Genomic DNA, 15,084 nt, shown 5'->3' on the forward strand with positions numbered 1-15,084 from the left:
GATGGTGTTTATTTAATTTAATAAATTTCACTAACACGTAGTTATTTGTTGTAGAAAGTGAGAATTTGTATTTGATATGTATTTTATTTACTGATTTGGTTTCAACCTTGAGTTGCATCTTTTCGCAGGAAATTCTAGCTTGTCATTTATTGTCATTTATGCTGTCTTCATGGTTGTTGGAGAGTGGAGGATGATGTTTATATGCATTAAATAAATTTTGTAAATACATATTGTAACAAGTGAAAAGTTCTACTCGATGTAAGAACTATATCGTGAAGTCCATAAATACAAAATACTGAGATATATTGAGAAATGATGGTAAAATCATGTGTGAACTGAAAATTCACTTAGACATTAATATTTGGAGTTGTAGAATGTCTGAATCCTACAAGGTAACTTTGAAAACTTCTTGAATTCTTCCATCAATTATTGCATAAGCAACATTGTGGAAGCAGTTTTGGATATGAAAGAAAGTATTTTTCTCTATCTTGCAATCTGTGAATTGTTCAGTCTTTTTTCAATCATGTTATAAAAAAGGAAGGACTTTGGGTAGTCAAGTGTGGGAGCACAGAGCTTGCATCAAGAATGTCTAGCTCTTGACAGAACCTTTCTGTAGGCATTTAAGACTCCAGGAACTGAGAACCTCGACCATTCACCATCTCATGAAACAAATACAAAACTGGCTTGGTGATTCTATAACCCCTGAATTTTTCTAAGTTCCTTGTGACAAGCAATACCCAATCTTCTATACCCTGAGAACAATTTATCTGCATTGTCCAAAAATTGTAAAACAGTTAATCTTAAATACGAGCTTACCGAGCCCACCCTCATGACAGCAGCAATACTATCAGCAGGAGCACTGAAGTGGCGAACATCTGTAGCATGACAGGAGCAGAGTTAGGCAGGTAAGGGTATGAATCTGGAGGGGGCATTGCACATTCATCACCATTCAAGTATACTTTACGAGGGAACGCCCACCCTTGTTTCAGAGTGAATGTGTTCTGGTCCTTCTGCAAAAGCAGCTCCGACTGCACATTGCCAAATGTCCCAGCCTCCATGAGCAGATCATTGTAATACTTCATGCCGGAACATCCCAGTGTCATCTGCAAGCATACCAATGGATCATGTCTTGTTCTTGTGAGAGCGTGAAGTGAAAGGGGAAGGCAGTATAGTTGGAGCTTACTGATGGAGCCATAGGGGACAAGGGGCTTGTAGTCGAAGCTGAAGAGTTGGGTGACATTGTTGAGGTTGGGATGCTGGATGACGAGGGTCCACTGCGTGTAGTTCAGGCAGTAGTTGAAGTTGGTTATGGCAATCTTGGCACGCCTGTAGTTCTTGTAGTCGAACTTCACATGCGAGCGCACGCGGATGGGGCACATGTGATGAGTGCACTGCAACAGGGGAGTGTTGTCTTTCCTCGGCATGTTGATCCTTGTTGTGGTCAGCAGCTTCGAGTCGCCTCTGTAACAACATTCATTGTAAGATTTGTTCACCATGCATGAATGGATGGATGGATGGATGTGTAATTGGAGTTTTCGAGTCTGAAGTATAGTATACTTGATGCAGTTCTTGTGGTGGTGGCAGCCACAGGCACAGCTGGGGCAAGGGGTGATGGTGCTGTTGTAGAAGGATGAGAAGGAGACGCAGCAGGGCAAGGGGTGATGGTGCTCTTGGATGCCAAAAGTTGTGAATAGGTGCAAGTCACATTCCAGGTCACTGCACAGCAATGTAGCATTCCGTCAATTGTGGTTTGAGGAAGAGCTCAAGCAACGGCAAAAGGATCGGTAGGGATCACACTATCATAGTTCAGACTAAGGTCTAAATTATGCATGTATGTATCTGAAATAGTCAAAAAAAAGCCAAAAAGTTTGTCCTTAATTTGGCAAGAGGATTCTCATGCTCATGACTTGGTGTTCAGTTTCAGACGGAACAGCGGTTTGCCTTCTAAAGAGATTGTTGAGAATTCACTATAGGTATGCTTTAATGAGTTTCCTCCGCATGGTGGGTGACAGCATAAACAAGATGACTAATTTTTTTCCTCGATGATAGTTCAGTGATATCTTTTGACCTAATAGACCATTTCTTGGGATGAAACCTAACTCAAATTGGTTTCATCAAAAATCCGAAACATGTGGAAAATCTAGTATGTAAGAGGAAAATCTAGATATGCTGTCAGCCAGAGATCTTAATTCGCCATTATAACTTTCCATGACAAAGCCTGCTAATCCAAGTCTTCTTTGGATGACAATTCAGCTGGATATCTCTTATTTCCTTGATGGCAGTCTTTTGACCTGAATTACATATTGCCTATACCAGATAGTTCTTCCTCACCTTGTTGGCTATTAATATCACCCCAAATATCTTCTTCTGCTTTTTTAACCAAATTACAGGAACCCTTAGTTTCATTAAAATCTGCCTTAATTGCATGAGGGCAATTATGGGAGGGATTGAAGATTCTTTAAACAGCGGAGTGTCTAAGAGATGATCTCAATTTGGAGAGAGGATATCATTTCAAAATAGAATCCAGCAAGCTATGCTGGCCTCTGGCCAGTTGCCCTTGTAATGCATGCAGTGAAGGGAGATTCCCCTATTTGGCTATTAAGTTCTAGGAATAAAGCTGAGAATAGATAACAAGATCTGGGGATTCCAATATTCCATTATCTCATCACACCAATAGAGGTGAGAACCATTGAAGATAAGCTCATGAGTCATCAAAGAGGTAGGATTATATCAACTCTTGATTTTTTAGAATCAGATTTGGTTAAATGGGCGCTAAATAAAGCATACCGACAAACCTTGGGTTCGCTGCAGCAAATGAATTTTTTTTCAAAATAAAATTCAACACAACATATGACAATTGCTGAATTAGTGATAATGCTGATAAAAGCACACATATAATGCCGATATCATCGTAATGTAATCATTCTGTCATGATCATACGACAATAATATATAGTGCTACTTCTGGCAAAATGACATAATATTGAGTTTTTTCAGTATTAAAATTAATTAACAAAATCTGATGATATGATAACAGGTTTCCAAAAATGTCCGAGTTTTGATGCAAACATGCCAAGTCTCTAATGTCAAAGTCAATATTCATTTCTATATGAAAACTAATGCAACAGAAATCCAAATTAACGCTGCATAACGCTAAAATAAAAACACAAAAATCCTTCCACTGAATATCAAACTAAAACTGCACGCAAGTGCATGCTGAGAAAGTAAAAAGGTCAAAAGCATCTATTATTAGATTTTTCAACTGGTTAGTCTCATTTAACTTAAGATCAACAGAAGCCCCAACAGGAATACTAAAAAGTGTAGAAGACTAGATGGATATTTGTTTCCTGTCTTTAGACCATAACTCAAACATAAGCTGATAACCATTCTAAGAAATATTCCTGCACTAACCAGAATTTTACCAATGGTTCCTCCATTCGTAGTGAGTCTTACAGAATGATGCACAAGAAACTCACTGAGTGCTTGGGTTTTCCGGCGACGATCAGCGTGAGGAATGTAGTGGATGGCACCACCTTGGCTGGTCCACAGGTGTACCCTGGACCAGGTCCCAGCAGTGTGAAGTTCATAGGCAGCTTCACCGTCTTGTTCGAGGTCCCAGCAAGCCCAACACTCACCTGAAAGGCTGACACTGCTGCTGCTGGATCCTGACCCCAGGATGCAACCACCCCTCCTTTGCAGCAATTTGCAATCTGCTGACTGTAAGGGACCCCAGGGAGCAAGTCGACGACCATTGGAGACCTCTTGCAGCAGTGAGGTATGTTCCCCTTGAACTTGGAGCAGTCTCCTTGCTCAGTTGTCTGGGCACCCACCATGGACCAAATCACCTCTTTCTTTGCCCATGTCCATCCTAAGGTCCACCCAGGGCTCATGATGTGTCGGTACACTTGGTAATTGTTCATGCATCGTCACCACCGCCTAGGAAGTGAACACTAGAACCAGTATCAGTATCTATACATTACTTATTCCTATGTCAGATGGGTTCTTCAATTCAATTTTCTATAGTATGTTCTTGATATTCATTCCATATTGATTCAAGGTAGTTTGGTTTTCCTGCACCTTTGTGCTAAGCATTGTGTAAGACTAAATCGATGTAAATGTTCTAAGTTGCTGCCTCAATAGACACAAACAATACAAGTGATGCTTGTAGAGATTAGTTTTTCTGAAGCCATCTGGTAAGATTTAAAAGTTGTTGATAATTGAGTGAGACTTTTTTTTTTCTGATGCAAAAGTAGAATCAGGGAGAAATTGTTCACCACTGCAGTCTAATGAGCAATTAATGAAATATTCTCAGTATTTACTAATTATTCATTGGCCAAATGATTTTATAAGTTGATCACAAAATAATATCTATTATATGTGCAATTCTTCACAGAATGTATGAAGTTTCTCCAGATTTATTCATGAAATAAACTGAACTATTGAATAGTTGATGATAATTTTGGTATTAGTCGGATCTTTGATACACACTTAAAAAGATATACCAGTTATTTTAACATCTATTCACTTCAATAGTTCTGAACCATTTGGGGACTTTCCAATTCTTTTTTTTTTCCAATTTCAAAGTTTTACGTTTAACAATGTCTTCCTGAATTCCAAAACTTTTACTTTTTAATTCTGCTCTGGATGACACAGTTCCTTCAGGAAAAAAAAAATCTAATTAATGTTAGAATTCCACTGTGACAATAAAACCAGAACAATGTTCTCTCATAAAGTAAATTCAGAATTCCACTGTGACACTTACCACATATCCATCTGGAGTCCATGAAATTACATCCCATTTTACTGTGATGTTGCCGTTTGGATCCAACAGATCATATGCCACCAATCGACAAATCAAATGAAAGTAGTAAATAATAAAAATTGAAGCAACAAATTTATACTTCAAAGCATTTTGAACAAAATTGGATTAGAACAAAAACCTGCATGATTGAACATCATGCCGCAGAGGAGAACTGACATAACAAATCCCAATTTCCTGAACAAGGAGCATGGACACTGCCTGATAATGAAACATCCACTTCCCATAAAATTCTGTTCTGTTCTCCTTCTCCATTCTCACCCAAGCTATGAGCTTTCTTACAAATGATTTAAGAGCCTGGGTGGCCAGAGGAAGAGGAAGGGGCTTGTGACTCCTAAAGAGATGAGGGGATCGATCGAAGGAGAACTCATCCATTAGAGTGATGGCTCACCTACTGGTTTGTCGGGCACTTAAAAAAAACTCTCATCAATCTGTGCTCCTCTCCTCTCTTCCTTGTCTTCTTTTCTTCTACTTCAATTCATCTGTTCTGAAGCAATGCGTTTGGTGAGAGGGAAGGAAGAAAAGGATGTGGGAAATTTGAAGGTAACCTCCCAACGGTCAGCTGATCTGACAGGGACCGTTAAACACCTTAATAAAATATTAACCACCATCCCATATTACTCCTTTACCCCTAACCTATTTCAAATGCTTGATAGTAAAATAGAGTTATAAAGAAGCCTGCTTTGCCATTCAATTGATGTTTCTGATAAGTGATCCCAAGCAACAGGGTGATGCAAAAATTTACCTCAGAACTTTGACTTCACCCGATCACAATAGTGTTTATACCCATGATCCGTATGGTGGATTGCTTAATTAATGTCAGATCCATACCAATTGATTCATGGTTGCATCCATTGTATATCATGTATCTTACGTTAGATCTTTACATGTTGTCACACTAGATGTTCAATTCACCATGGTAGATGGTGTGAAAGTATATTTCAATGATAAAAAGAATAAGGGTAGTTTGGCCATCAAAGAGTGATTGGAAATCTTTTATGAAATTTTAAGGAAACTGTACTTGATTAATTTTTCCTTTTACTCCTGGTGAGGAATGGAAATTTTAAGGAAGATCTTTTGTTTTTTTTATTAATATTATTATATAATTCACAAAGGAGGTGGAGTTGGCAACAAGTAAACAGTCCCCATTTGAAGAATACTCCTCAACTGAGTTCCTACAGGCCATGCCATATTTTTTCCCCTCTCAGGTTTAGCCAGCCTGTTCTCTAGTGCAGGCAGCTCTCAAACAAATATTATATTCTATAAAGCTAAAGATGGTCAGATGTACTTCTTCTACAAGCTTTAGAACCATGAACATCTTCTTCCTGTAGATTGGAGGTAACGCAAAGGACTGAATTGAAGAGAACTTATGCTCATTTGTTCTGATTGGTGGTTTGCTATTGACATCATATGAGGAAGATGAAAAGTAATAAGATGCTGGGGATGTTTTTGTGCATCTTTCCTGTTGATTTTTTTGTTGTCCTGTCTTATAGATCTAAATGTGTCTCAGGCTATTTATCAGATGGGTTCAGTTTGATCTATTGCGCCGTCCTGTAGAGTAGCAATATTTGCATTGCTTTTGTTCAGAGATTCTCTGGGGCTAACAATGAATACACTTACAATATAAGGTGAATTGTTTTTTTTTTTTTTCAGATTCCTTCAACTAGATTACGGTGATTAGCATCAAATATTGGCATGTTTAACAGTACAGTGATCTGGATTTTATATATTTTAAGGTACTAAAAGTTAGAGATCTATGACTAATAACTAATCAGCAATGGATACATAATTTATAGCTCACACTATTTGTGATACTAGAACTTATTTTAACCTACTCTTTATTTCTTTTTCTCGTGAAGTATAACATCAATCAGGAAGTTTCCACTCCGACTGAAATGTCTGAATTTGTGATTGTTTCTCTCCCTCTAGATTGATCAGCAAAGAGCAGCAGTCAAACCATCCCAATCCATCCTTTTGTTCCTATGAATCCGTCACTCACCATTTTGAAACGACAAAAGAAGTCTGAATTAATTGAAAAAATGTTTTCAACTGTCGACACCTTATCATATATATTGTTCATCTCGATCTCCTCATCTTTTTCGAGTCAGCTTGTGATTTCACTTCTTAGTTTAATACTATGGAGGCTTACAACCTTTGCCGTTGCAAATTTTTTCAAGTCCATTTCTAGTCCCAACTCATTTTTTTTAGTTCTTTCATGACTCTAACTCAAATTATACCTTATAGAAGCCTCTTATGCACTGTGTTGCATGTCCAAATGATCTAAACAATTATATTTCTCAATTTCGTATTTCTGTATCATTATACACACACACAATATTTATATCGAATTCTTCTCTCAATATTTATTTAATCTTTTTATGCATTTGCGCTCCATATATGGTCCGCTATAATATAAATAATGATCATTATTTTTGCATGTACCTTTTATCAATAAAATATCACTTTTCAAAATCTTAATTTTTTTAATCAAAGTACCTAAAATAATTGTAGAGTCCAACAATAGTGTTATTGTACATTTATAATAGCCATCATAGTAGTGATTACTTAATATTAAAAATCTGAAATGTTACTTTTTACACAAATAATGGCACTGGGAGGGGAGTGTAAAGTTGAAAGGGCATTGCTGAAAAAACAAAAGAGTGAACTGAATAGAATGAGGAAATGGGAAGAAAGTATTCCTTTCCCACTTTTAGTTTACAAATATAGAAAAAAAATATATTTTTTAAATAAATAAGAATAAATTACAGTCTGCTTCAAATAAAAGGAATTAAGGCAAGAAACTTCTTTACACAAAAACATTTTGTGTAATCAACTTGGTCATGCTAATGGTTCAGAGAAATCCGATCTGATCCATTTAGTCCAGGAGAAAGGCTTTAGAAACTTCTTTAATATGCAGGGTTGCTGATATCCACTATCCAATGCAAAGTCTGCCCTTTACCTATATGAAGTTACATAAGATTATTTTTACATGCTCATTGTGATGACTTTAAACCATTGCCTTGGCGTATACACAAAAACAAATTAATGTTGACCATCGCTTTTAATGCCAAAACTTCTCAAAACAATATTATATATACTCCCTCCATTCCAAGTTATCTCGGCATTGACAGAGAGAATATACTGCTTGTTGAATTGGAAACTATTTTTCTTGCTGTTCCTAACTTGGTGCAATCTTAAGTGAAACACTCTTGAGGAACAATGAAGTTGAACCATAAAATGTCAACACTTACAAGGGAGACCAAGTTGAAAGAAACTACTTGACCTTAGAAGAAAACTAGTTAAACATCAGGCTGAGCTCCTTGTTTCGACCAGTCCATAACGTAAACATCAATGCTAAGCCCACCGTATTCTGAAGCTCATGTATGAGAAAAATTATCAATCTTTGCTCCCATTTAGTTCCGTAATCACTATATATCTGTCAACACTCCCATGCACACGAGTGCATCTGACTAATGGAGCATTTCTAATTTACACCACAAATTCAAAGCTATGGGTTGTTGAGTAAGTGTTGGTGCGGTGTGTGTGTGTTGGGGGGGGGGGGGGGGGGTTGCGGAAATGTTCCGTGCCTTAAATGGGGGGTGGAAATCCTTTCCTCTCGAGGGCTCTTTTGTGGGACAAAACCGTGAGGAGGGCTCCGAGTACGCTCGACCCCCAAAGCGGACAATACCTCGAGAGGAACGCGGTCCTCTTTCTCTGCTAGCTTAATGTGGGTTGGCTCCGGCAGAATGCCGTCCCCGCAACACGGTGCTTCCTCATATGGGACCCACATCATTTTAATTTTTTTAAAAAATAAGAAGGCAGTTTCAAAAAATAAAAACAGAGAAAAAGAGAAAATAATGCTACTTTGCTGAATGGTCAGATGGTTGATTTTATTCATAATTGTTTAAAATTTTAGTATGTTATTTCCGACATTAAGAGCTACGGATTGAACGGTTTGGTTTTTTAAAAAGTTTTTTCTATTAATTATTTCAAGCATCAACACTTGGTGAGATTCATTTCCTATTTTGCTGTTTATTATTGAAATCCGCCTCATTGGCGATGAATGTTCTTATTGTAGAAGCCAAGATTAAATCTTGTTGATATTTGTGCAACCTCTATTTGAATTAGAGAGGATCTATTATAATCCTATTATTCTAAATAGTGGAAGTTTTTAGTTGGACTAGCCTCCGTGATTTTTTTTTTACATCGAAGAATTTTTTACATTAAAAAAAATTGTGTTGCCTCTTGTGTGTAGATTGCTTGATTATTTTGTTTGTTAATTGCTTGAATAGATTATAGAGATTATTATTGCTTGGTGAGTGATATCCTATTTAATTACACAAGAGAGAATTTTTTTTGGCATCATTATTTCTTGATTGTATGAAATTCAAGTGGTTGCTAGCTCAAATCAAAGTGAACGAAGGCCAAAACACTAGAGAAGAAAGGGAAGAAGGTAAAGAAATCTTACCTCGGTCCAACAAGGCGTTCCGATGACTCTTCCTGATAGGAATCAGTGGAAGAACTCGAAAAGAAGTAACTTAAAATCATGGTGATTTCTTGCCTATTTTTTAATGGATCTCAAAGGAGGTGTGTTGCTGGAAATTGGACCCGGGGGCCGCCGCGAAGCCGGGGAAGGAGGAGCTCCGCTGCTACAGGGGGCGGACGGCGGTGCACCGGCCGGCTGCGTCCTCCGCTGCGGGGGGGTGTGCAAGTCCTGCAAGGAAAACCGGTGGCCGGGCTCCCCGGCGCCGGCCCTCCGATGCCTAAGTCAGAGGGGGCAAGTATGTGGAGAGAGCAGGGAAGAGAGTATATGGAGAAGACAGCAAGAATATTTGGATAGGATAAAGAAGACGAAGAGGATGATGTCCTCAATTGTGTCTATGCTTCCCGGCGGGTTCAGTCCCGGGGATCTGTTTCCGTTTTTTGTTTGTTCCCCCTCCCCTTGGTTCTCCCAGCTTCCCTTTTATAGGAGGGGATTACGTTACCTGGGAGGTAACCGGGGGATTTGTCCCTGTCTGTGATAATTGGGCACGATTTGGCCCATTTATGGCATAGTGGAGAACAGGGCCGAATCAGACCGGAATCAGGGAGTTGTCACGGTCGATCGGACCTGTTGGAGTGGTTGAACCGCCGGCCGTAGCGGGCCTGGGGTCTGTGGATGGTAAGTGCATTTATTACCGAATGAACCGGCGGTCAGGTAGAGCCATGCGCTCTGATGGTTCAGTGATCCGGAGATCGTCTTGGGCCGTGTTCATTAAATGACTGAGTGCATCGGAGGCTTGAGAGAGTCTCGTGCATTAATGGCAGGTCGTGCCGAATACCTGCGAAGATCTTATGCCTTGATGGCTTGGAGATAGTGGCAGGTCGCAAGCCGTAGGAGTTGTCAGTCCCTTGGACTTTAGGCGGAGGTTGAACATTTGGTTAAGGCATCGGCTCGGCAAGAGTGCCGAGCCGAGCTGGTCGCCCAATGGGGCGCCCTGTGGCGGGGTTGCTTCAAGTACTCCTGGTCGGCGCCCTTTAGGCGAGCACCTTCTAGCAGAGCGCCTTGGTGCTGTCTTTGGTCGGCACTTTCTAACCGAGCAGCTTTGGGTAGGGCACCTCTTGGCGCGCGCTCTGGTCGACGCCCTCTAGTCGAGCGCCTTCCTGGTCGGCATCCTTTGGCCGAGCGGCTTTCCGGTCGGCGCTCTTCGGCCGAGCGCCTCTGTGGATATATGACTTGGGGTTTTTCCCCTAACAAGGTGGATGGGCGTCTTAAATAGGCAAGTTCCGGCATTGAGATTGCCTTGAAACTCTAGAGTTCCGACACGACCGGGGAGGTTGGAGTCTTCTTCTCCGCCTCTCTCACGATCGGTCGACCATGATTGGTCGACTCTAATCAATGCATAATGGGCCTGGCCTCTTCAAGCCGGCTCATTAGCCCATAAGAGTTGGGCTCGTACGAGCATGTACTCGTCCATGATGATAATGGTGCTAACTACTCCTTAACATGAAAGGAGGAAACTCAGCTTGCAAAACAACCTCTTCATAACAAATTATTATAGCATACAATGGTAATCATGCAAAACATTTCCATTTTGTTTCTCTTTCATCGCTCTTCTCATTGTTTCAGAAAAATGACCAGTTCTGGCAGTGAGTATCATCTATCAATCAGGAAGTGTATAAGATGTACAAGATGCCCCTCCATGAAAAGTCACAGGTTCAGCAAGTCCCAACTTCTGAGAGAGTTAAGAGTCGAAGCCGATAGCTCGGCTGTTTAATTCCAGAAATATACGAAGCAAGAACCATTCATGCATTTAAATCACTCTACTCTTCCACTCACCAAAGCGGAATTTAATGTTGTAGATTGTAATGTTCCATCATCATGTTTTTTCTAGATGTGGATAATCATATGTTATTCTGGAGATATTATCACTGCTAAGAGGATAAAGATTTGTCAATCAAAAGAACATATTTAGACTACTTATGTTCTGGGTACGAGAAGAAGTTTTGTCTTCCTTCCCTCATAGAGCTTTGAGCTGTGCTTATTTTTTGCTTCATGTCAGTAGACAAGCTGACATCAAGAGATGAATGTGGAAGGTACCGACACCAATCAGGCTAAAGAAATGGCTCAAAACTTTCTGAGAAACAATGGCCTGTAACTTTCAATGAATAAAAATTGACTAAATCTGAAAGATCTCACATCGGCTAGATTCATTTCAGAGCCTGAGCATATGAGGTGAGTGTCTCTAAATTTTATAGATGTATTTTGGATGGAAAACAAAATCAGAAAGGAGTCTGAGCGGCGCGTGTGCGCGCATGCGGGCTTCGAAACCGGATAATATCAGGCAGGGGATCCCCGTGTTCCCTCCTCATGTGGCCCCCACGTGGGCACTAGGTGCCTCACGTGCCCCGCGCAGGCGGAGGCGTGACATTTAGTTTTATATGGCTGCATGCTATTGTGGGCAAAAATTTGCAATAGTACAGCCATGTCACGACTCGGATTCGGTGCGTGACATCTAGTGGTATCAGAGTCGAGGACGGTTCTAGTCCGAGGATGGGTGAATAAAAGATCTTACATCGGTTAGACTCATTTCAGAGCCTGGGCATATGAGGCGGGTGTCTTTAAATCCTGTAGACACATTTTGGGTGCAAACAAAATCGGAGAGGGGTCTAAGTGGCGCATGCGGTCCCCAAAATCGGACAATATCTGGAAGGGAAGCCCCGTGTTTCCTCTCATATGGCCCCCATATGGGTATTAGGTGCCTCATGTGGCCCGTGTAGGCGGGGGCATGACAAAATCACACACTTTTTAGTTTTATCATGCACTTATTTAAGCTTTCTTACGAGTGTGGTGAGCAGTCACTTATCAAAATTTTGGCAATGATTAAGCATATAATTTGCCAGCTAATTATATAATTAATGATTAGGAGATCAATTGTTCGACTTGTTCGACTTTAATTCTGATCCAATCTCCATGCAAATGCCATTTAGCTATTTAGTCCAATGATAAGGACACCGCCCCCCTCCATGCCCCACAGGCTTGAGCCCAAAAAGGGAGACAATCTTCCATGCGAGCCACATGAATGGAAGAGACATGATGCACTCGTACAACTACGGGTTGGGGTCCAATTTCTGATAGCCACTGGAGATTTGGTATCAATTTGAAGAGCATTGCTAATGTAACATCTTCATCTGATAATTTTAACCTAATTGTATTGGTTTCGGCTCGAGATATATGCTTACAGACCCAGCATAACTTAGCATGACTAAGATCTTTGTATCCAAGCAGATTAATCCTTAAGAACAATTTCCGAGACCTAAATTTTGGACCCTGATCCAACCGATATGGCCAACTTTCCGATTGGACTGACCCCACCCACTTGCACCACTACTCAGGTCTCGACACATGGGTCCAGACTCAGGTCTGGATCAGGTGGTGTCCAGGTCCACCCTCACCAACTTGCAGCCCTGATCTGAGCCAAAAGGCCAGTGGCAGAGGTTTTATAGTGGGGAGACCAGACCAAAACCCCTGAGCCATCCCTTCCAACCGCCTGGCCGGGACCGCCCTGACACCACCCACACCATTCCCTCAGCCCTGTAGACCCGCTCTGCTGGGCCCTGACCCGGCCAGCAGGCCCAATCCATGTGCCCTCTTGGCTCCGGCCAGGATATAATATGAATCACATCTCATATGGTCCAGTTCAAGTACAGCCTCCTATTTTCAGTGCCTCTCTCTCTCTCCCTCTTTCTCTCCACATAGTGCCTACTTGGCAGCTTAGGATTCTATTCATATGTATTGCACCAATTTTCTGAGTTGCACCAGTCCCCTTATGCCACGTGTGAATATATGAAATGGATTCTCTATGGTATTACTCAATGAAAATAGGATTAGTTATCAGCTGAACATTGATTGCCAAAATCATCAATCTGTTTATTCTGAATTTAGACTTTTTACGAAATTTGGAAGAGTATGTAATAGTCGATGGAGAAATCAAATTGACTGAATATTTATGAATGCATCATGGTATGTATAGATGCACGATGCGTCATTTAACTTTTGATTAACAAGTACCCATTTCTTCTAATTTTGAAGTATGATGATGATGAATATGTAATGGCTCGAGTCCTGCGAGATGAAGCGTCCTATAAACTACGAGTCATATGTTGTGTTTTTGACACTCCTGACCAATTTTTTTTTTTTAATTTTTAAGATAAAAAAGATTACTCACTCCTATTATATAATTAGCTAGGTTTAAACAGATATAGTATCTAACACTTGAACGTAGAACCTTGTTGCTAAGCAGACGTGCTATTATTAAGGCAAACCCCTATTTGTGTATGTTTGCATCTCTTTCTTGCTAGAAAAGTATTTCTTTCTTTTTTATGGAGAAAAGTGTATCAAATAAACGTGCGTAATCTAGGATATATGTAGAATATCTTTTTTAAGAAAAAAATATATCGAAATATCTTTTGTTGGGATTTTGACATGCTTCTTCCTTTCTTCCAACCTGATCCCAAAATAGTCCTTCTTTCTTAAAAGATGTACAGCATCTAACTTTTTAGATGGTATGATAAAATAATTTCTATTATTCAACTAATTTGGTTTATCATCACATCTATTGAACAATAATTGTATTTGAGTTGTCCTATTATTATAATAGAAATCCTTGAATGAAAATTTATTCTCGTCTCTCCTTTCCTTTAAAGACTTTCTTTTTAATGCTAAAAAATGAAAACTAATTATCATCAAACCGATGATTATTAACAAATAGATCATTAATTGAAAAATAGAAACTTCATTATACTAACTTCATTAAAAGGGACTGTTTTGAAATTGGGTCTTAAAAAGGGACTATGTCAAAAGCCCCTTTATGGTAGACTTGCCGATATTCCATGATTTCTAGGGACTCTCTCTCTCTCTCTCTAGTTATTTGCTTCTAAAAGTTTTGTAATTATTTAGGACTTATTTGGTTTGTGGAAAGAATTTTTTTCATTAAAATATTCTTTCTAGGAACCTGATTCTTGGGAATATAATATCTAAAAAAATAATTTCAGTATAGTTGGTTGACCATAAGAAAATAGCTATTTCAGAGTTGCTTATGTTTGATTGAGCATCTACTTTCTTAGAAAAGTTGTGTGAAATATCTATTATACCCTTAATAAAGAGAAATACTTTATCCATGGATTTTGATGGTTTTGAAAAAAAAAAAAATCCTAATTTTTATCTAATGAAAAAGTAGCTTTTTTATCTCTCTTATGGGTTTTTCTTTCTCATGAAATATGAAAATCTTCTTTCTATGCGAATGCTACTTTCTTATCTCTCTTTTGAAAACTCCAACTAAACAAGAAGTCTTCCTTCATTTCCCGTTGACCGCACTTTTCTCCGTTCTTTTCTCACGAACCAAATGACTCTTTAACGTATCTAATAGGATAAGCAAAGGTAATTGAGAGGCATGGGACGGATCTTCTTTCAGTTCCCGCTTTTCGTCCTTGCTCCAATGGAGTGGAGACCATGTGCCAACTCACCTGCCTTTGATTCTGGCACAATTTTTACTTTCCTCCCAATATCTCATTGTCTACTTATAAAGGGTCTATGTTGCAAACTGTCATGTGGTCTACCAAACACTTATCTAAACAAAACACTTGGTCCATGCATGCAAAAGGATTGAGCTGGCCAGGATTCGACTATGGGTGCTAGCTGCTTTGAGCCTACTGGAACTCATTGGATTTTTTTATGTTTCACCGGTTATGAAAAGGTTGGGTTTTAGATGCATTGTGCTATCTGGG

General features: G+C 39.6%; 1 protein-coding gene across 1 annotated transcript; it reads right to left on the bottom strand.

Annotated features, from left to right (window-relative positions):
• Positions 1-331: 331 nt before the first annotated feature.
• Positions 332-5,518, bottom strand: LOC103704208 (COBRA-like protein 4). Its single transcript, XM_039134097.1, is given in 9 exon segments — positions 332-1,086; positions 1,088-1,103; positions 1,184-1,461; positions 1,558-1,652; positions 1,655-1,716; positions 3,476-3,508; positions 3,511-3,949; positions 4,762-4,802; positions 4,940-5,518. Coding segments are annotated over 7 exon segments (1,152 nt in total). The 5' UTR covers positions 3,920-3,949; positions 4,762-4,802; positions 4,940-5,518; the 3' UTR covers positions 332-827.
• Between the last annotated feature and the right edge of the window lie 9,566 nt (positions 5,519-15,084).

This window comes from Phoenix dactylifera, chromosome 15, assembly GCF_009389715.1.
Source record: "Phoenix dactylifera cultivar Barhee BC4 chromosome 15, palm_55x_up_171113_PBpolish2nd_filt_p, whole genome shotgun sequence".
NCBI classification, from domain to species: Eukaryota; Viridiplantae; Streptophyta; class Magnoliopsida; order Arecales; family Arecaceae; genus Phoenix; species Phoenix dactylifera.